Below are 22,228 nucleotides of genomic sequence, written 5' to 3'. Positions count from 1 at the left end.
TGAAGTGAAGGCGTAGCATCTCTGAAACGAAGACAAATACAGACAAGCTACTACAAGTGCTTATACCACACCCAGTCAGAAGGAGACATTGCATTCAAGCAGTTGTGCTCCAGCTTCTAACTGGATTATCTCACCATATACACACAACACAAAGCAGACTCTTAAATACCTCACAGCACATGCTTTACAGTACTCATCCATTCCATGCACCTCATTTTCACTGTCCCACAGGGAGGGGAGGAAATTCATACCATTGATTGACTCCCATTGCCTCGTGTGAGGCCTTAAAGCTAATTGTCTCATAATAGATGCTAGGCTCATGCATGGAGCATAATGATTTTTCTGGTGGTCTCATTAAGGAGGCGAAGCCAGGATTTGACAGCGTGAGGTCACACAGCAGTGAGAAGCTTGGTACAGCGGTCCAGCGCCAGTTTACTGCACTGCACATACTAATAGGTTTATATGGGGGTGCGAGAGGGTGTAATTGGAGCCATAGTCTTTTTACTGCATGCTTGCTGCACGGTTGCTGCACCCTCAGGTGAAATTACCAACATTCTGAAGAGCTCATACTGCCTTTGTTGACCTTTTGGATTTGGCGCAAAGAATGATACAATAATTCTGACACTGTACTAACAGCCTAACAAGCTTGTGAACGTAATCCAGGCTGCAATTATATTTCCCACTGCCGCATAATTGGGAAAACAAACAAGGACTACATAAACATAACTTCAAGGAGACATGGTAGCAATATAATAATGTAAGAAACTGTAATAAAATGTTCCTTTAAGTAAGATGAACATGGTGATAAAGCTTTTAATTTCCTAATAATACTATACTTTATTACATTACCTGGTGATTGTAGGTTATTAAGGATTTCCACTGAACTAAAAGTCCATTGATTACTTTGCATTTTGCTAAAGGAATAAGAATTAACACATTATGCTGTCTAAGAAAGACATTATTATGTTTGGTCAAAAGTAAATGGTTGAAACACTTGTGATTTACAAAATACTGAAGCATTAATAAAAAAAAGATTTCAATTAAGTTTGTCAATCCTGTTGTTCAGTTATAACTAATTTCAGATGTAACTGAGAGGCTATTTGTTCAAGCCTTACTTTGAGCTGCTTTTTCTCAGGGGCCAATAACTAGTTCTGTGTAACATTCAGTATAGCAACAAAAAAGTCAATAAAGTGAGCCTTTTCCAGCAAGTAAATGGGTGTGTTTTCTAAAGGCCAATATCAATATTGACAGTGGGGGAACGTCCTGTGGTCCGGGCCTGCAGCTTCCACAGTGGGCTGGTTTTCCAACAGTCCGCGCTTTGTGTTTCTACCCACTGCGTCTGCAGCCACGCTACAACTTCTCCATGAGACTGGTAAGTATAGTTTCCATTTTCTCTTGCTAGAAAGTGTTGAGCAGTGTTCAGTCAGAAATGGGTATTTGGTCTGCTTCTGTTTGGCCCTTGAGATTTCAGACAGGTTCTCTACAATACAAACTATAAGTCAGTGTGCAAGAATACATGTCAGATTTGATTCTTACAGAATGAGAACTAACACCAAAACGTAGTAGCTGGCTGCTTTATATGAGAATTGCACCTTTGGGACACCTGAGTAGATGGAATAAGTTTTCTGTTTTCTGTCCTTATTGCACAGTTCTGATCCTCTGATGATGAGAATGCTGTTGAGGGTCTGTCTCATTGCAGCCCTGCTAGCATGCTGTAAGTAGCCTACTATATGCAGAATACACACAATACAAGTTTTAACATGCATCTTAACATACAGTGCAACATAAAATGCCCGGAGTGTTACTGTATCATGCACATGCACAATATGTCTACTCACAACCATGTGGTATAGTCATGCATATGTAGGCACACTCACATACACACACAGTAATTTCCCATTCAGCAGTGTGCACTAATAGGATTCCTATTACAACAACAATAAATGGTGTATAAATATCTGCCTGCCCTTGGAGAACTGAGTCCTATTAAGAGACGTTAAACTCCTGTAAACACAAACCTTGGGGGGGTTCGGGCCAATTGCTGGAGTCACTGTGTGTTGGCACAAGTGAATGAGACATTTAAAGCATGATTGAATGCTTAATGCAACATTACATCATTGCATCTAACTGCAAAGCTTAAGGCACACTGAGGGACCGTTGAGCGATATGAAAATGAGACAACCATCTTGTTACTAAGATGAAATGAATCATGCTGCATAATGGACACAAACTCAAACTACTGTTGTTGAGGCACCCAGCAACACTGCATGTCGTGTGGAGTAAACGGACACATGTCAGCCAGTCTAAACTGATTGTTATATCTGTCTGTTGATCTGTTTAGGTTTACTGTTATACTGCTGATATTCTTTATATTACTTCAAAAGTTATTTCATGTGCGTAGGTGGTTTACCGCCCACACACAGAATGCCATGAAATCAAAGGAAAAGTATGAAAAGATGCACAGCACGTTATTTTCTACTGCCTGTCATTAACTTCAAATTCTTCTTCTATATATATTTACCAGAAAATCAAACAATACTTTAATCCACAAAATGTAGTCTGCTTTGTCTAAAGAAACACAGAAACTGCAATGCGGACAGATACTTTGAAGACAATGTTCCAAGTAATTACAACACAAAACAAAAAACTTTGCAAAACTGTACGCTATGAATTTTGTTAATGTCTTTTTTCATATAAGCATGTTTGTTTCACTAGTTTCAATGCAACAAACATCAACAGGATGGAGCAGTGACAAATGTGCAAATATCAAAATGTGGCTGTGGCTTGCAACAGTGAATACTGGGAAAGTGAGACTGATTTGCCTAAAAATAACAACCACTCCAAACAGCATAGCAACCATCTAACCAAACACCCAAAACATCAAATTTACTGCACCACAGCACCCAAACAACCAATCCTGGTAGCCCCAAAATGTGGCAACCACCTAACAATACATGGTAAACTATTTAGCAAAACACCAGCAAGGCCTCACTCCTAACTTAATTTGCCCAGGCAACAAGTCCACCTACATTTCTGTCAGAAAATTTTGCCTTTTCTAATCTTAACTCACAATGGGGAAAATTGCTTTTCCATGCCACAGCCAGCTATCCTACCCTACCGTCTCGCAGCCATTAAGGCCTTCTAGTGATAAGCAGCTTCTTTCAATCACTGAGCCCAGCGTGTGTTCCTGTGCCAGGGCAGCATGATTGAAATATTTTCTGTGCGTCTGAGGTTAATAGAGTTAATGAAGATCAAAGACTCATGTCTGGGCAGGATAATTAGTATGCTGTCAGAATGAAAACACACTATGAATAACTGAACTATGACTCTGTCTGTCTACATGGACAAGTATCACAGTTCTCAACAAGTGTGCCCAGGCGATGAACTAAGGACACACACCAACAGACTTTGTTGAAATGAAGAAAATGATATATAATCACATCTAAGGGACATATTTCATAGACATTATGAAAAGCAAGTTTTCCCATTAACATCAATCAGATGTTAACATCTACAAAGTGGGATTTTTAGCATACATTAATATATTACAGGGTTTCTATAAGTATATAAGTATGACTTTATAAGAATTCATCAAATTTGCTTCAGTATCAGGCAATTTTTGAGCATAATAATTAAATTATCTTATTTCATTGATTATTGGAAATGGTTTTTGAGCCTTAAAGTGAATTCACTTCTCTCTCACTATCTAATTTTACTTGTGATGTGCAACATAAAAAATATACAGATTGGTAATCTGACAACAGACAGTAAAACCATCTTTGTAACACTTGTATCTTTTTTACCTCTCTGTGATAATTCTTAAGCATACATCAGTGAATGATAATTTCTATGTGACATTATCTAAACAGAAAGAAAATCTTAACAATCAGTGGCTTCAAATTCTAAATACTAACTAACTAAATCCAAAATTGAAGGTAATCCCAAATACCAATCTCACAAATGTTCGATTTAATCCTTAAACCGCGAAAGTTGTTTCAAGACACATCCTCACTTTATTCCTCCCTCCTTAACTCTCTTAACTCTAACTCTCAATGCCTTTCATCCCTCCTTAAGATGTCCTGTTAAGCTGTGCTTCAGAACATGAAAAGAGGAAGGGTGAAGAATTTCAGAGCAATGACAAGAACGCCGCCAGCAACATCAAGGTGAAGAGAAATAACTCAACAGTACATGATGGGAAATCCAAGCTTGTGACTCCAAGGAAGAAGGTCAAGAAGATAGGAAGTAAGATAATATCCGCCAGACCGAAAGGTGACGCCAGCTGCACCAGGCTGGGAGGCATCTGCCAACCGAACCGATACATCTGCCAAGGCCGATACCTAAAAGACAAGTGTTCAGGGGCCAAGACGCGGCAGTGTTGTATGCCGGGTATAGTGACACAACTTCTTTCACCCACAGACATACAGACCACACTGCTGGATTTTCCCAATGGGGATTTAAAAGGGCCGTGTGCTGTTCTTTCCGGTCTGAGTCATGAAAACCCATTATTGTGGGTGTAAGGCCATATCAATGTCTGATACACCACTCACATGAAAGACATCAATAAAAGACATTTAAATAGCGTCTTTCTGCTGTAACTAACCTTATTTCCACATGAATGGCACATGGCTGACTCACTCAGCAGATATTAAAATAACTTTTAAAAAATATTTTTATTCCTAGCCTTTTGGAATGCAATGCAGCAGCTTTTAAATATGACATATTTTTGGAGGACATGTATTAGACTTAAGTATGACATATTTCTTTTTTTTTTTTTCTTTTTTACCTGCCTCTGTAGTTGGAGCCTGGAGTGTTCTTTGTGCTGGTCACCACAACAACAGAGTGAGGGCATGTGATGTGCACGGCTGTGGCGCTTTCAACTCCAAAAGGTGACTCCTTCCTGATTTTTTATGTGTTAGTCTCCAAAGATTACTGGTGAATGATGAAACAATCCTCCTATGTTGCACAAACATTAGCACACATAGCATGACATGCACTTTGAGAATGGCTATCACATGTCCACTCATCAAAACTGCTCAGTATTTGGCTTCTAATGTGTCCAGCCTGGTTAGCAGGACGTTTGACATCACAGAGAAAATGGATTAAAACTCTTAACTTTAGTAAGCATTAAAGGTATGTCACAGCACAGCAAACTTTGACCAGATCTATAATCAGTTTATACTGAAGGGGCAAAAGAAACCAAAGATTTGGAATCTGGATTTGGGGGGCTGAGTTTCTGTGGGCAGAGATATACTTTATTCATAGCCAAACATTAGAATTTCTTTTGGGAAAATTTGGTGAAATATGCCTAATAGAAACAGCATTTTATGATGCCTTTCATCTTTCCTGTCTCTCATCTTACAGAGGTAATGGCCTCCATAAAGCAGTGGACCTGGTGTGTGATGACTATGGTATTGTCAACGCTCCATTCTCAGGCTCCCTGGCAGGTCCAGTGAGTCGGAAAGACCCAGCTGGGAATCAGTTTGATGGGGTCAAACTTCTCAGTGATGGTAAGGAGGACAAGATGTTAATAGGGTACTTGAAAGTGAGTGTAGCACGGGAAAGAAACCTCTAAAGATTATTACAATTTAAAATGACAGGATCCAGTCTGAAAATGTTATATCAACCAACACTGACATAGTTAAAGTCAAGACTTTTGACTGCATCTGTCCTCTAAATAAATGTAAAAGTGTTTCATTCTTACTTAACAATATCTGTTTGGTATATCAAAAGGACAAAGAATCTATACCCATACCAATGGGTCTCTAATGTTCACTGTAAAATAACTGTCAGTTAAACCATGATGGTGTTAGATGAAAGGTCGCCAAAGGTCACAAAGACCACAAATATCTGCAAGAAGTTGCATGGTAATCCATCCAGTACTTGTCAAGAGATTTCACTCAACCACAAAAAGTTATCCATCCATCCAATAGTTGAAATATTCAACATGGGAACAAAGCAATGGACCATCCAACACTGCCTATGCAATCCCTAACACCAAGCTGCAAGGCACATCTATTCCATTTTCTTAAATTCCACCAAGAAAGCACTCTGATTTCTTCGACAACAGAAAATAAGAAAAAGGTAGGTTTTATTAAACCACTATAATCTTGTGCTGTTACCTCTGCAAGTTAATTCCTGTAATCTATACTGTACAAGGCCATGGCTAGGTCAAAGGTGATGTTAGGTTATTATGGTGGAGGCGTTAGGTTTGGATGAAAAGGAGGAGTGATTTAGAGGGATTAGTCAAGGTGTTGGAGAGGGGGTGCCGAGAATTCACTGATCTCTGGTTGTCTCTTATACCGGGATCCAGCTGCATGTGAAACCCTATCAAAGGCTGTTTGTGAGAAATGACCCCCACTAAGGACTCATCATCACAGAACAAAGCAATGCATCAGCGTTTGTGCGCCCATTTTGACGGAGCCCAAAAGAAGAGCGTGCCCATGCCTTTGCAATGTATGGAATGTTTGTGTCTGTATATGTGCTTGTGAGTGTATTTTGAGAGCATCCTGAGTTGATAAGGCACTGGTGTGATGAGTAAACATCATTAGTCCTCATTCTGCCTCTACCCCTAATTGAACTGTATTATCAGAAGAACACATGTACCGTCAGCTTCCTTTCATCTCCGGGTAAAGCACAGACATGATTAGACATCACAGAGACACATTACCTCGCCATGATACCCACATTAATGCTGAGACAGTGATCATTAGGAGCTCGTAGGATTTAATGATGGTGCTGGCACTTCTTGTAGACTAGCCTACTTCTGGGTTGTTTGTTTCTAAGTTGGCGGCTTGCTTGTTTTTGTATTCAGAATGGTGAAAGGAAGATGTTAAAGACGGTTCTTTTTTAGAGTTTTAAGCCTGTGTTGACCCATTTTGAGTTATAAATGAGCAATCAAAGCCTGTTATCTCCATGCTTGGTGTTTGTTGCGGGGCCTAAGAGCATTTTCATCGACATGGGTGTGCTATACATTTGTGCAATTGTATACAGCACATTAAGCAGGATTTATAGCTTTTAAGAAGCTGTTGCCCAAGCCAAGGGGAATGTGAGGGGAATATTTAAGTTGGCTAACTCCTTTGCTTCTCTCCACTGAACACATTTTTTTTTTTTAATTGTTCAGCCATTAACTCGAATTTTACACATCCATTCACCTGTGGTGTAGCATCAGCTTTCTTCAGAGATTTTCTTTCAACACAGCTGCCTGCACTCTTTCCAGTTCCAAGAGTTGGAGAAACGCGAACAAAATGCTCATTTTTTTGTTTGTGTCTAAACCAGTGCACTGTGTGAAGATCTTCAACATCCGCCCTTACCAATACATCGGCCCAGTGGCTCAGGGAGAAGCCTTGGGTTATCTGTTGCCGCTACAGGAGCGCTTCTCCGGCATCACCTCACACATGGAACTGCAAATGTGTGACAGCACTGACCCTTCACCTTTCATATGACCTCTCTAGCTTTGATCTTTCATGCAACTTGTGACCCTTAAGATTTTGAAACACCTGACATTTGACCCATGACCTTGTAAATGTAATCACGATTATGACGCCCTACGTTAGCTCTTACTTTCCAATGTGATGAAATGAACCCTTTTTATTCAACTTATGATTTCTTATTGCATTTAACATCTAGCCTATGATGCAACATTCTCAATTCTTCATCTGCAGAGTATAGTCATACAAGACTTTGGTCTCTCTGGTGACAGCATTTAAATTGTCTCACATCTTGAGAACTATGTGATGTTTTTCCCCCTAATAACAGCAATTTATTTAAGTACATTGCTCTTACAAGCTTGTGTTGGCCAACTTCTGTGTGACTGATGATTCCTTATCTCCATTTATTCATTTTTGAAACTTTTTATATATTTTTGTATTATCATTTTTCTACTGAATGACTTTTTTTATTAACTGGAATAACAGAACATTTTGATACTCCTCCTCCTTCAATATGAAAATGTTCCATTACTCAGTGTGGACTCAGTTAACCTTTTTTACATACTCTGTCTAGATTTGAATGATGCAGTAAAATCTTGGTTTCATTTCTGCTTTTGATTAAAATGGTTTGTTTCCTATAACCCAGATGGAAATAAATGTAGGTCGGACAAGTTTAAACTGGGGAATTACATGAATGATTCACCTTTTTTCATACTTTATCAAAAATTCTAATTTGGAATGACAGTACAGACTCCTGACATTTTCTCCCTATTGCAGCCATCATTTAAAATTAATCCACTTCAGTTCTACAGTAAGGGCCATGCATCTGCAGGCAAGGAAAAACTGCCACATATACAATATAAATGTAATGAGCACAACACACCAAAAGATGGAGCTATTTTGCAACAAAATTGTCAGTAAAATCTCAAACTTAAACTATATATATATATATATATATATATATATCTGCAAAGATGAGACTGTAATTGTATTTTTTGAGTTAGCCTGCTTAATTACATGCAAATCAGAAACTGCAGCATAACACTGAGATAAAAATAGCACATTGATGACTGACAGACATTAACCACATACAGACATGAGGATATCATGTGATGCAGAGTCAAGCCTGAAAGTTCCTCTCTTTCACCCCAACTTACACTATTTTGTTTCCATTTGGCATCATTAAAATGAATTAATACCTACAGTAGAGACTTACCATTTTACCTAACTGTTAACAGGAACCTGGGGTAGGTTTAGCTTGAAAAGCAGGTAATGTTGTCCATATGCACCAGTGCATCCACAAGTGCATATGTGAGCAAATTACAAAATTAGATATTATTCTCATGAGGCCTACGTATATTTTTTAAATACAGTTTATGAAACTGTGAACACATCCTGTTTGCTTTTAGGCATGTGTGTCTACAGTGGATAAATGGTTGTAATAGGAGTAGATACATTGTTAAACTAGATAGAAACAAAGTGGATAAACAATTTAAATTTAGCAGTTACTGAAAGTAAGCTGATGACAAATTAGTTAGCTACTAGTTAGCTATTGGAATAGCTCAAAGGAACAAAGGGATGATTGAAAAAGTGATAGATAAACACCTTTTGCCACCCTAAGTGGTATCATTAACCTTAGTTTTCTGAATGGAAACCTGCAAACTTAACTAAAACAACTCAACACTGACAATTCAGCTGTATAAAAAACATTGTAATAGTATCCACTTTTAGCTCTATGAATAACACTTAAACACTTAAGCAATATCAAGGTTATAATATTCATGAACACGTGGAATGGTGTTGATGAAAGGGTAGCCCTACTTGAGTTCATGTGATAGGGCTGTTATGACAGAAGAACATGTGAACCACATGCTGTGGGCTACTATAAAAGTAATACACAATGACAGTATAAGAACAGTTGGAAAATATGTAAGTAAGATGCTCTGCTTAAGTGCTCTTGAGTGCAGCCTTAATAATCACAGTACTAATTTTCTCCTAGTATGAATCCATAGATTTCAGTCTCCACTTTCCTTTATGAATCTCTCATTACAGACATCGAACGTGTTTGATACATAGATCTAAATGCTTACACCCTGTGATACAGCTTTAAGTGTACGGATTGAACCCAGCCTGTGGTTTGCTCTGACGCTGGAGGGGTTGGTCCATAGAGCATAATGGTCGTCCCAGTCGCTCAATTGGGAGTGGGCGAGCTGGGATAGGCTGGGAGTTTGGTTGAGGAGCCGTCAGCGGGACGTAAGCTACGGGACAAGGCACAAGAAAGAGGGAGGGAAAGCGAAGAACCCCACCGAGTATTAACTTCTGGCTTCCGAACGGCTGAATGTTGGACAGGAAATTTGACGTTGCCAGCTTTACGAAAAAAAGCATTTCTTGCATTCACGGGTCGCGGGTCTGACCGGCGCGGATGACAAGAAAGCGTCGCCGTGCAAAACTTTCTCAGCCGGGGTTAATCGCTCGTAAAAAAAACCCTAACGGGTATATATTTTTTTCTTTTTGTAACGGAGACCTAGAGAAGAGGACATCATGCCACGGCGCACCGTGCAAGAAGTAACAGTGCAAGATGTCCAGAAGCGAAGGAATCCGAACAAACACTATGTAAGCCTTTTTAATTATTAAAACAACCGCATATTTGGTGCTCGAAATGAGCAAGTTCCTAGTTCTTCTTCCTTTCCCGTCGAGTAAAGTAAAAACAAAGAGAGTATCAAATTACAGTTCACCAAGCCAGCCGAAATGGACAGAGAGTCTTTCACAACATAAGATTTTTCGAAAACTTAAAAGTTACGCTGCTCCTTAAATCAGTCATTTTTAAGGCTGTTAGCAGCACATACCCCAACAGCCCACATAGTAAAGAGAGGGCAATAACATTAAAGTTTGACCAAAGTTATAACACAGTAGTTGGTGTTTTTCAGGTTGACGTTTTTCTTACTGTTGAATCAGAGCATAGAAAGTAATATTTGCCTCATCAGTTCTTTGTATACATGTGTCAGATTTGACCATCAATTTTTGTTTTTTTAAGGTCAGTATTGTTGTTCTGGGTGCCACTGAGGAGCATCTAAGTGGATCTGGTTTACACAACTTATGACCTTCCATCACTCCACGTACCCTCAAATGATTCTCAGTAATTGTGTATCACATGCATACATGTGGATATAGGCATTGTACTGTTACTACCGGAGCCTACAGTGAGTTCTGCTCATATCCCTACTGCCACGTTTGTGCCATCATAGAGGAAGGACCCAGTTAGCATCTTAATAAGCAAATCACTCCAGTCCACAAACCATCCAGACAAATCCTCATGAGAATGGAGTTAAAAGCGAGCATCCAAGCTTTGTCATGCCTCAAGCTTTCCAATTTGCAGGCACTGATAACCAGGAAGTTTTGATGGCAGCATTCTTAAGGTCATCACAGTGAACAAACAGAGCAATGTTTGAACAGGGGAAGGGCCTAAATATAACCATATGTCAGGAAGCATGTTTAGTTGTATGACTTCAGTTTTGCGGTACAGTTACACAGTTCTCATTTATACCAGTTTTAGTGATTTATTTTAATCAGACATGCCAGAGTAGCTCTAGTTCTGCAGTGTGTAACTGATGTCGACATTAAAACTGGCAATATTCTTATGTCTGTATGAGATGTCATGTGATTATGCTGTGATGATCTCATTAATGCTGTCTAGTATTTCTGCCAGTTTAGGGGATCTGTATTGTATTACCATAGTCTCATTACTGTGTGTAGAGCAGGGGAAAAGTAGGTAGAGAAGAAGAATGTGTGGGTATTTTTCCTCTTTCAACAGTAATTCCCCACTGGTACTGCAAATTTTGAGTGGGAGACAAGAATGTCAAAAAGACAAAGAGTCATTTTTCACTTTTCTGCAATTCATAAACAATGGAGCTTTCATCATCTTTGTCTGTAGCAGAGTGGGATACATGTGGGTGAATTTGTCTGCAAAAGTGCACACAGTTGGTTGAAAATAACACATATGACATCATACAATCTAGTGGGCCAACAGTGAGAGCCTCTGCCAAGGCCCTAGCAGGTGTTCGTGTTAGTTCTGTGTTCACGGTGTGTGCGCCCCGCATGTGCATATGTTGGTTTGCGTCCATATATGTGTGGAAATGATGCCTGGGTTGAAGGACCAACAGACCTTAATACCGCTGTGAGTATTAGTGGTCAAGGACACAGAGTTCTCCGGGTCCTGTGTCTTCTCCATCTGTCTGTTTGCTCTCTGGTGCAGGGGGCCCGTGTTGTTATGTGCCTTCGGTGCTCCCTCTACGCACACAGGCTGTGCACCTTAAACCTTCCAGAACCCTGAGTTGTGGTTAAGAGTACAAAAAGCAGCTTAAGGCTCATCCGCTCATCTGAGTCGAGTCTATTACAGAGAAAGGAAACTTTCCCATGAGAATGATATGAGGGCATTTTATTGCTAATTATAGTGTTTCATTAACTTGTAGGTGGAATTATAGCTTTTGCCCTCTTCCTCAGACCTATGGCTTCAGCCTTATTTGCCATTGCTGGTGTTGTAGTTGTAGATTAGAGCTTATTTGTCTGTATTATTCATATCCGAGCTGTAGCAACCACCTTTTTGCATATAAAGGTTGTTTCTTGTTAAGAATTTAGTAAGTTGGCCACAGATATTATCCTGAAAATTGTCCCTACACTTGTGTTACTGTACAAGTGATCCCCCGTTTGTTAGAATTTAGCATAAATATATAATGTTTTGGGATATATTTCTTTTTATTTAATGGAGACAGATTCCCTGCTGGCCTATATAGTTCTCGTAGTTGGTTCATCCATGGTGGTATCTGACTTTAGTGCCCTGAAAGAGAGAGAGAGGCCGGAGAAGGTCTGGGAGTGTGGCCAACAGCATTCAGCCAGACACAGCAAGCCACCCGGGAGTTTCCAATCACCTCCCTGCCTCTCCGCTCTTGCTCGTCTTCAGGGAAGGAAGTAAAGAACTGTGTCTGTTTGCCTTCAGGCTGCAGCGATTAGGTTGGATGCTTTTGGTTAAATGCTACGTGATGTTTTAATGTTGCTGATAAGAGCTAGATGGAATTTGAGGCTGCACATGTACAAGTCAATTTTCAACTTAATTTAGTCCCACAAATGATACAAAGGTAGTAATCCATCTCTGTATTCCAGTGGTGTTGAGGTTGAGGTAGAATGTGATATTGTGCAGTGTTTAAGGCTTCATGTCAGTGTTTTCATTGGTGTGTTTGCTGTTTCTTTTTCACGACAGTGTTTCTTCAAGAGCTACAATTTTGAAAAGACAGCATAGTCAAATTTGCTGCATCCACACAGGATAATGACTTCCTCTGCAGCAGGAAATGATACAAAAGGACAGGGAAATGAAATAATCGGATATCCCTATTACGTTCATGTGAACGGATGATGACAGAGACCGATGCCTGATGTTGCCTGACAAGCATGCTGTTTGCCTTTCCTCATGCTACCCTCAGCTAAGAGTCATGACACTGACTATTACTGGCACTACGAGTCACGAGTAATGCCCCAAGGGGTGGGGGTTGGATTATCAGGTGGTTAACAATAATGATTATTTGTTTGTTCAAATGTTCCAATTATTTTTGTGTTTTGTCTTTCTAGGTTTACATCATTAAAGTGTCCTGGAGCGATGGCAGCACGGAAATCATTTACAGACGCTACAGCAAGTTCTTTGACCTGCAGGTGAGTATGTGTGTTGGTTTGTGTATGTATAAAACTGTGTGTTAATGTGTCGTGGTATGTGATTTTTCTTTTCATGCTGTAGGTTGTGTAGAGTAGCATGTTTTACGGGGCAAGCAAAGTGACAGGTTATAACTTTTCCACCAGTGAAGACTGGCACAGGCCAAGAAGGGAATTGAAGTGCTCTCTCCATAAAGCACTGTCCCCCAGTAGATCTAGTACTTGTATCCAGGCTCTCCCTGCCCCACCCATATGACACTGGTAATTATAATCTGTGAGAGGAGTCAGAAAATGTCCCAGTACAGTTAATAGAGGACAGTGATGAACGCGACGACCACACTGATGACCACAGAAATGTCTGAATCATTCTCGAACGTCATGCTGGCAGTGTGTGTCGCATAAGGAGGGAATCTCATTAGTACTTCTGTCGAAGGTAATGGATCTGGGGCCTGGGCCACATCTGAGCTTAGAGAGCACAGACTCAAGGAAACCCAGAAAGGCAACTGCTTTTAATGAGTGCATAGTCAATTGAGGCAAAGCATACTGTCAAACTAATTGAATTAAATGCCTCTTAATTGATTAAGATGGTCAAAGCATGAGCAGTGAAATAAAGAATTATAATGGTTCACTGAGGTTTTCTGAGCCTGCAAATGTAATGTTGTAACCAGAAGAATGAAAACTATTTCAGTCTTGCTCATATCACATTCACAGTTGCTTTTTTAATTGCATCACCTTTCTATTTGTTGAGGCTTTGCCTAAATTAAAGTGCACATATAGCTATGAACAGTAATCTGAGTAGTGAAATGAAAGAAGAATGGCTAATAATATTGAGTATGGGCTGTTATCTGCTCTGCACTGAACTGCACTGCAGCAACAGTTAAAGAACTTCTTGTCTTCTCCTACACAAGTAAAGACCCCATCCCTATTTCTCATGAAATATTATGGTCTACACAGACACAAATAATAAAGTGGCATTTTCATAAAAGAGACGGGAAAGATGATAATCACAAAGGGTACCTGGAGACTAGGCGACAGGAGGAGATTATGAAACCTTTAAATATTCATGTTTTTGGGGAGGTTTTTTCCAGTATGGGCTGGAAAGCCAGGGGATGGATTATGTAATTGCCATATCAGAATTAATCCATACATGTTGACATTTGTGTTAAGCAGTTGCCTCTTTAAAACATCCACAAATATTGATAAAACACAGTTAGCTGTCACCAATCATCATTTGATACTTATTTCATCCATACTAAAGCATATTACCAGCACAAATCACTAGTGACATGACTGAGATATGCAGTATTGGATCAATGGCACTGAATCAGATGAGCATATACAAGATATTTTCAGCAGGGACATTCCCATGCCTTCAGCTGCTTCCTACTCTGTTGACAGCCTGTGGGTGGGCTCTCAGTGGTGAGGGAGATATAGATAAACCCAGCTGGAGAGATTACAAGCCAGTCTCTTATCTGCTGTAAGGTTTGGCAATAATGTATCATAAGCCACCTTGAGGCTGTGGTATTTCTTACAGACAAGTGGCAGGTTGGAATGCTCAAGATATCCCCAGTTCCACTGTGATAAAGGGATTATATGTGTTTTTATGTGCAAGAATTGCTTGTAGGATTTATTTGAAGTTGCTTTTGTAATCGTTTTAAAAAGTTATTCTGCACGCTGGACAATGATGAAGATCACAGCAGTGGTTTGGCATCATCAACAGTGCTGGGATGTTTGTGTTTAGTAGTATTTACTGGGTGAGGACACTAATATGATATGCTGGTATGGAGTGCTAACAGGCTAACAAGCACTGAGTGTGCTGACCACCCCCGGCAGAGCAGCTAGCGCACACAGCTTCAGAGGGGAAAAGTCACTGCTTAAAGCAAGCTAAACTTTATCACGCAGTACTTCAGTGCATTTTAAACACATTTAGTACCGCTTTCATCTAAATGGATGGCAGTTTGATTGGTAACATATAAAAGGCAATGGGATGAATGAGATGGGATGAAGTGAACGCTTTTGTCTGCATCAGACTAAGAGTGCTGGTATACAGATATTCATTGGAGGCAGTACGTACAAGTGTAAACTTGCATATGTATCAAACTTGCAAAAGTACCAGTAGAAAAGATTAGTTGGATATTTTGGACCAGCAATAATCATCTGACGTCATCCCAACATCAACCAGGATAGTGACGCAGAGCTGAGTCACTCAGTTCCTCTCATCACCATTTCTCAATTTCCTGTCACCCTCTTTTGCTTTCCGCCTTTCTATCCTGCCTTTTTCCCTGTCTGCTCTGGTCATCTCTCGATCTGTAACTTGAGGCTGTTTTGCCTTGTGATTCAGAAAGGGTTCATATGAACCAAGACAAGATGAAAGTGTAAGAAATGATACATAAAGTGTCTTTGGTCAGTCCAAAGCTGGGAAGCCAGACAGGAAGTGTTATTCACTACATCCTGTGAACACCTCTGGTCCAAGTAGCTGATGCTTTCCTTCCACCAGGGCAACATCTGCTTTTTGTGTGGTCACTGACCACAGTGTGTGTCAGTATGATTTCTACATTTAGTAAGAGGAATCTCTGTTTGTAATCATTATTTCAATTAACATAAACAGGTTTTACATTCAGATGACACACGATCAGTTCTTATTTCCATAACGGGTCAAATCCAGACAGTGACTAGATAATTATAATCTTAAAACTAATTTGCATCCCTTTTTCTTAAACATACTTCAGTTGCTCTAACTCACCCAGTGTTCACCTGCGAAAGGAGGCGATAAACAAAAACAGTCGACCGCATCAAATGCATAGTCTGCATCTGAACGAGACTGGCACCATGGCTTAAACTTCTCTCTAATTACTGGTGTCTTGCATGTCTGATAGCACTCACTTCCTGAAAATACCTGATCAAAAGCCAGACGTTCCTCTGTAACACCGAAACCAGAGTCTCTGTATAGCTGCATACCCCAATTAGCCTAAGGGAGTGAAGTGTCCTTATACTGGACTCTATGCTGAGGCAGAGTTGTTGCCTTCACTTATGCATAAAAATATGTAAAGCAAAGTAGAGTGAGCAAACTGAGCAATTAGCATTTTATCATAAAACCTGTAGTTTTTTGTTTGCTCTGTTTCTATGTGTTGAATTGTGAACAGAAATAGACTGAGCTAGCGCTTCAGAGAGATGGAAAGTGCAGAGGTTTTTTGCCATGGGGTCATTCTAGCGGCTTTGCAGTTTTATTTCCATGTCACTAAGAACAGTTTCCATGCTGCACACGTGTCCACTCAACTTCACAAGCTATAGTCTTCCAGCATTCTCAGTCACTTTGGCTACAGGATATTCTTTTACTTTAAAGCTGTTGGAAAAAATCCAATACATCACTACTTGTTTATTCAGAGTTGCACAGCTGTCACATATTTTCCATCTGCAGTAATCTAGTAACAAAACATTATAAAGGGGGGCAGATTTTATTGCTCAGGGCAGTGGGGCTGCCTGTTGTACGAATTTCACAAAGCAGCAGCAATGTTCTTATTTCCCTCTTGTGCAAACTTTGTACTTTGGTCAAATTTTTTTCATGACAATTTACTGTATGCATCCTTGAGCAGTGCAGTGTTCCTGGAACAATAACAAAACCAAAACATATGTTTTCACTTTGGGAATGCTGAAAGATAGGTACACTATATTCTTCATGATTCAGTGAAATATGCTCATTACACAACAAACTAAACAGAAACTGATTGAGCCTCCCTCCACTGGTGCTACAAAATACCAAAAGACTGGGAAATTGCTTCACATCTTGTGATAGGGTGGTGTACTCTGCCGCTTGTCCAGTGCATGCTGGGATAGGCTCCAGGCGAAGCAACCAACAACAGAATAAGCGGGTATGGAAAATCAATGGATGGATAGAAATTTGCCTTAGCAACAGGAGGGCGGGGTGGGGCAGTATATGACACCAGAAAAACTGTGTCACATGCCTCCTGGGGAGGCAATTACAGTGACTAAACCCAGCCTGAACAGCTGATGATGATAAACAATGTCATGGTCCTGTAGCTCAATAGTGAGAGCAGCACTAAAGAGCCAAAATTACAGTGATGCCGACCTTGCTGTATAACAAGTTCAAAGCTTCAACCAAACGATAAAGTAAAATATGCTTTTTTATCAGTTTATGGCAACATGGTAGGGTTGGATGATATATATTGTGAGTGTTGCTATACTGTTTATCCTGATGTAGTTAAGTAGAAACAGATTATCACAAACGTATTTCATTGTTTACTAAACTGAGTTTGAATTCAGATTTTCTCCATTAGTCATGTTGTCCACCCTTACTAAGTGATCCTTGAATTGAGGATCCAAGATGCTCAAACAGAATAGCTCTACAGGGACTGACTAAAAGTATGACATTAAAATTATATAAAATTATATAAAATTATATAGACCATATGTAGACATTCTAGGCACTGTCATCATCTGTGTGTCCCTTCAAACAGCATTAGCATGTAGGATGCTACCTAGGCAACATGGTATTGATCAAAATAAGAAAGCCAGTCTGAGGATAGGAAAATAGATGTTCTTTAGTCATCCATCCGTTATCTATACGTGTTTATTCTGTGCTGTTTACCCATCCAACATAACACTGGGCCATGATCCCCCCCCCCCCCCCCATGTTATTTTGGTATCATAATTTGTATAAATTTTACTTAAATTCTATCCAACAAACAGCTGCCCAGAGTATAGCCATTGATCAAGTTAACCTGCCATTTTATTCTAGTGCTACCACAGGTAATAATAAGCCCTTAGCATCAGTATGCAGTACAGTATATTAAACTGTTACCATTGATAGCCACTGCCCATGGATGATGGTCTTTGTTCTCACTACTTCATAAGTGGATAACAGTCCAGCCTACCAAAGTGTGGGCTTTTTCATTAACAGTATGGTTGTCTGCAAAGGGTTAAAATGACCTCATGCATGACTCTACAGTGAATGAGTAAAAGATTCAAAGGACTACTGAGATAGACATGTTGCAAAGAGAGAAGCCATTGTTCTTCAACCTTTTTATGCTCTCTTTCAACAGCCTGGTGCTTCTCAGATCTTTATTAGGCCTTTATTTCAAGGCTGATGGTGTGGTTAAGGCGGATATGGACTAGACAAATTGTAGTCCCTTGGAAGGTTACGTTAGTCTCGGATTCAGCAAGAATTTGTTAAATAAAATTACAGTGTTTAAAGTTTTACAACATATATATGGGCGTATTAACAGACGGGTGAAGTGACATGTTGACAGTGGAAAGGTTTGTTCTTCTTCCTTACATCCTTGCACTAGGTCTGTTGATGTAAATGTAGTCAATCAACAACTGAAATGTGTCCAAAGTTTTTCCAACACTTCAAAGCACATTTAAAAGACTGTGTGTTGTGAACAGATTCTTAACAGATCAATCTTTCCATTATTCAATTTCCTTCCAGATTAAAGCTTTGCTGAGTGTTGCCTTTCACTGCAGGGACTCTAGATATTTTCCAAGCATGGTCTAGAATAATATATGACAATACCTGTTATCAGCTGTTGCTTAATGTTAGTGTGACACCCACAGATTTCTCTATATATATATATATTTTTGTTATTATAATATTTATATGGTACCAATGTACATTTCTTTCTAACTGAAATGAAGACAGCAGGATATCACTTGGTGTAACATACTTCTTAATAGCCTTGGAAAGTCATGTGGAGCTTGACTGTGCTCTGCCTTGGCTTGACATCCTCCTGCCTGTTGAACATGAATATTTGATGTTGGGTAAATGATGTAACTGGTATTTTGAAGAGACATCTTTACTCTCTGCAGATGCCTTTTCTTCTTGGAGTGGCTCTGATTACAGAGGAGATACAAGGTTTAGAGTAGACACAGAGACTGGGTGTGCCTGCACTCAAACTCAGACACATGGGAACAATTACAGTGTGTGAGGTATTGGCTCTCCTGTGTTTGTCTCTCTCTGTCTTAGTCTGCCTGTCTTTCTGGTTATACTGTCTCTTTTTGAGGTGGTAGTGTGTCAGTAGTGAGGCACCACAATCTTAAGCCAAGCAGAGTGATGCTTTGTGAGTTTATTGCCTTTTTCTTCATTTTGGAATTCCTCCTTTTGCCTTTTGTTGTATCTTAAGAAACTGGAGACTAAAGTGGACTGACTCACCTCTTTTACTTAACTGGCCTTTATAGACAAAGAGGGTTCATGGCTCACTTTTCTGGCCCTTTCTTCTCATTGTTTTTTTGCTTAACGGGGGAAATTGTGGCTTTAACTTTATGACGCTGAGCTTTAACAGTCAGAGCCAATGAGAAGTAATTTAAATGCAACTATATCCGGTTTGATATTCATGCCTGAAGGTTGAACAGTGCCGTCATAGTACACAGTATAAAACATGTTCTTATTTGTTACAACAAAATTCAAGCCAGATATCATATAAAAAAACAGCTTATCAAAATCACTAGGTCTGAAAATCAGGTCTGTCAGGTATGAAAGCTAAGAATTTACTGGCCTCTTTGTTCTGTGATTATACTTTTATCTTTATTGTAGATATCACAAAAAACCGCTTGTTATTATTGTCTGGCCAGCTCTGCTCATTTTTAAAGAGGAAATTCATCAAAGGCCTTTTGAGGTGGGAGAGTAGATTTATAAAGAATTTGATTTAAATTCCCAAACCACTGTCTTTTTTCTTGCCGCGCTTGATGATTTGCTGGCTTCCTGCATGGGCTTCCACAGCTCATTAGAGGGTTTAAAGATTAGGTTAAAATAAGCTCATTGAGGTATATGGAATGAGGAACATTTAGTATCATAAGATATGAGCAAAAGTTGGTGAAGAAATAAAGTGAAGCGGAGAAAATAAAGGCCATTAGGGTCTTTCTGCACAGCTGAAGGTCTGCAGATATTCATTCACATGTAAAACATATGTCCTTTTTTATGCTTGGAGATAAATTATATTTTTTTTCTTTTTTCCAACTGGTGCTTTCCCTTCCAGATGTCTATAACCAGGGACTGTCAGTCATTTCAAACTGTGGTCAAATACTACCTTTGAATACTGTACCACTTTGGTTGTAATATTTTCCCCACAATTTAAGATTACTATTACATTTCACTCAGGTCTTTTGTGAAAAAATTAGAATACCTGTTTTTCTCAGGAATGGTTACATGTGGGTGACATCAAATATCAGAATATCTTTGGTGTTAGTTTTCCTCAAAATATTAAAATATTAAACCATATCTCCTTAAGTAATTTTTGGCAGTTTTATGCCACTTATTGTTTTATGGCAACAATGCCTCTTTGGCACCTGACTACAGACACAGTCCATAAAAAGTATTAGAAAATACTATTTGGCCCATGTCTCTGCCTCTTCCATAACCTCTCCATCACCTCATTTTACACCTCCCCTGCGTTTCTGTTAGTTTTGGCTCAATCTAACTTATTGTTTCTTTCAAATTTGTATTCAAAGGATATTTTATGACAGCTCAACTAGACTTAATTTTTATTGTTTGCTCTAAGAACTATTTGATTACAACAGTATCTATTAATAGCTGCCTCAGGGTAACATTGTATCAGGAATCTCAACTATGAACCTCAATAAATAATCGAAGTTCACATCAAAAATAATGTCTGGTGAGTTAATGCAATTCAGCAGCAACACACAATTACCTACACAATGATGCGCACTGATTACATTTCATACATGTAAAATTAGATTCAAGAGCAGGTGGACTGGAGGCGGAGACCAGTTATTTAATATTTTGAGTCAGTTATGTTTCATACTGATGGCAAACTGAGTGCTTCTCGTGGTCAAATACAAGATAAGTAGGAAAAGAGATACAAAATCTGTCATATATAACACATCAAAAGTCTATATTTTTGTTGAAACCTTCGGTTTAAATATAGAACAGTACAAACTCCAGGACTTAACATTCCTTTTTGGGGAATTGTTGCTGCATATTCTAGACATGAGTCTTTCATACCAGTCAAGGTTCAGAGATATTTAACGGTGGATAGAATGAAATAATCCCTGATTTAGATGTTTGTCGTGCCAATTTGTTTTGACCCTCAAATACCTCTGTGTAGCACAGCCTTGATAGATAAATGATTTCATCAGGTTAACATTGAACAGACCACAGTCAGAAACGGCATTAATGTAATTATGTGGTAGCCCTGCCATGGTACACATGGCCCAGCTCTCACTACATCCGCAGACCTTCTCGATCCATAACTATGTTGTTTTTCTTAAATGGCAGCAGAAGATCGTACAATCTAGTGTCTGGTTTCAGTTAAAGCTTAACTAAGTATGCAGCACCTTGAACTAAGGAGCTCTGCATTTGGGAGTCACTCGTTTGCTTCTGTGTGTCCACAGTAGATAATTCAGTGTTTTAGATCTGAAACCATTATCTCAGAAGTGAGAACGGGATGGTAGCACATCCACTGCTGCATAGTACGTATTTTTAAGGTGTGTGAGATTATGTAATATAACAATTTTGTGTCAAAATGTATTACTAAAAGATTTTTTAAAAAGCACAATGGATTTGAGAATCAGTAATTGCATGTTCTGTTTTGATGAATAGTGCATATGATTTACAGTATGAAACTACGCAATCACTACAGAAGAGTCTTCTTAGTTTTGAGAGTGCTCTTGGTGCATGGTTTTATGGTCTGTAAAAATAGTGAAAAAAATAGTGAACAAATAAATTGGCTGATAATTGAAGAAATGGTGGATATCTTTATATCATTCAACAATCCTCTTAACAGTGTTTGTCTGTGGTTAAAATAAAATTTGGTTTTTGGCTTTTCTTAGTGTTTTTGAAGTACTGAATTCTACACTCTGGCCACAGTATCAAAAATGTATCCAATCACTCGTGTCCCAAACATTTAATCAAATCGAGTAAGGACGTGTCAGAAAAAATACATTAGAGTAAAAGAGAGAGTGCACTTGGAGTTCATTGGTCAGTATGGCCAGGTGTCATTTTATTGGCCTCAGCTGCATAGAGAATGGAAGAGACACACACAAACACACACACACACACACATACACACAAATATTTATACATACATATGTATCCAAACAACCATATGCGTGGATAGAAGATTAATGGACAA

At 39.2% G+C, this 22,228-nt stretch overlaps 2 protein-coding genes across 5 annotated transcripts in view; both read left to right on the top strand.

Annotated features, from left to right (window-relative positions):
• Window positions 1-1,259: 1,259 nt before the first annotated feature.
• On the top strand, window positions 1,260-8,068 carry LOC108893383 (leukocyte cell-derived chemotaxin-2). The gene is made up of 6 exons (XM_018691369.2): window positions 1,260-1,372; window positions 1,650-1,714; window positions 4,075-4,386; window positions 4,796-4,886; window positions 5,362-5,507; window positions 7,276-8,068. Exons 2-6 carry the CDS (start codon window positions 1,663-1,665, stop codon window positions 7,440-7,442), a joined length of 768 nt encoding a protein of 255 aa, XP_018546885.1. The 5' UTR covers window positions 1,260-1,372; window positions 1,650-1,662; the 3' UTR covers window positions 7,443-8,068.
• A 1,547-nt stretch (window positions 8,069-9,615) lies between these two features.
• sh3pxd2b (SH3 and PX domains 2B) overlaps window positions 9,616-22,228 on the top strand; it is a 37,582-nt gene continuing 24,969 nt past the window's right edge. For 3 of the 4 annotated variants that reach the window (XM_018691368.2, XM_018691366.2, XM_018691367.2), the window contains exons 1-2: window positions 9,617-10,040; window positions 13,047-13,127. In XM_018691368.2, coding sequence (XP_018546884.1) covers window positions 9,969-10,040; window positions 13,047-13,127 — 153 coding nt within the window. In that variant the 5' untranslated portion in view covers window positions 9,617-9,968. Of the gene's footprint in view, window positions 10,041-13,046; window positions 13,128-22,228 lie in introns of all 4 variants that reach the window. The other variant, XM_018691365.2, reaches the window with a different exon arrangement.

This window comes from Lates calcarifer, linkage group LG20 (assembly GCF_001640805.2).
Source record: "Lates calcarifer isolate ASB-BC8 linkage group LG20, TLL_Latcal_v3, whole genome shotgun sequence".
Lineage (NCBI taxonomy): Eukaryota > Metazoa > Chordata > Actinopteri > Centropomidae > Lates > Lates calcarifer.
This window is presented reverse-complemented; position numbering and strand designations above follow the sequence as displayed.

Bases quoted from the DNA above. Each gene is read 5' to 3' on its own strand.
- LOC108893383 (XM_018691369.2), top strand. From the start codon at position 1,663: ATGATGAGAATGCTGTTGAGGGTCTGTCTCATTGCAGCCCTGCTAGCA. The intron at 1,715-4,074 runs GTAAGTAGCCTA...TCCCTCCTTAAG, and splicing joins TGCAGCCCTGCTAGCATGCT to ATGTCCTGTTAAGCTGTGCT. The intron at 4,387-4,795 runs GTATAGTGACAC...CTGCCTCTGTAG, and splicing joins GCGGCAGTGTTGTATGCCGG to TTGGAGCCTGGAGTGTTCTT.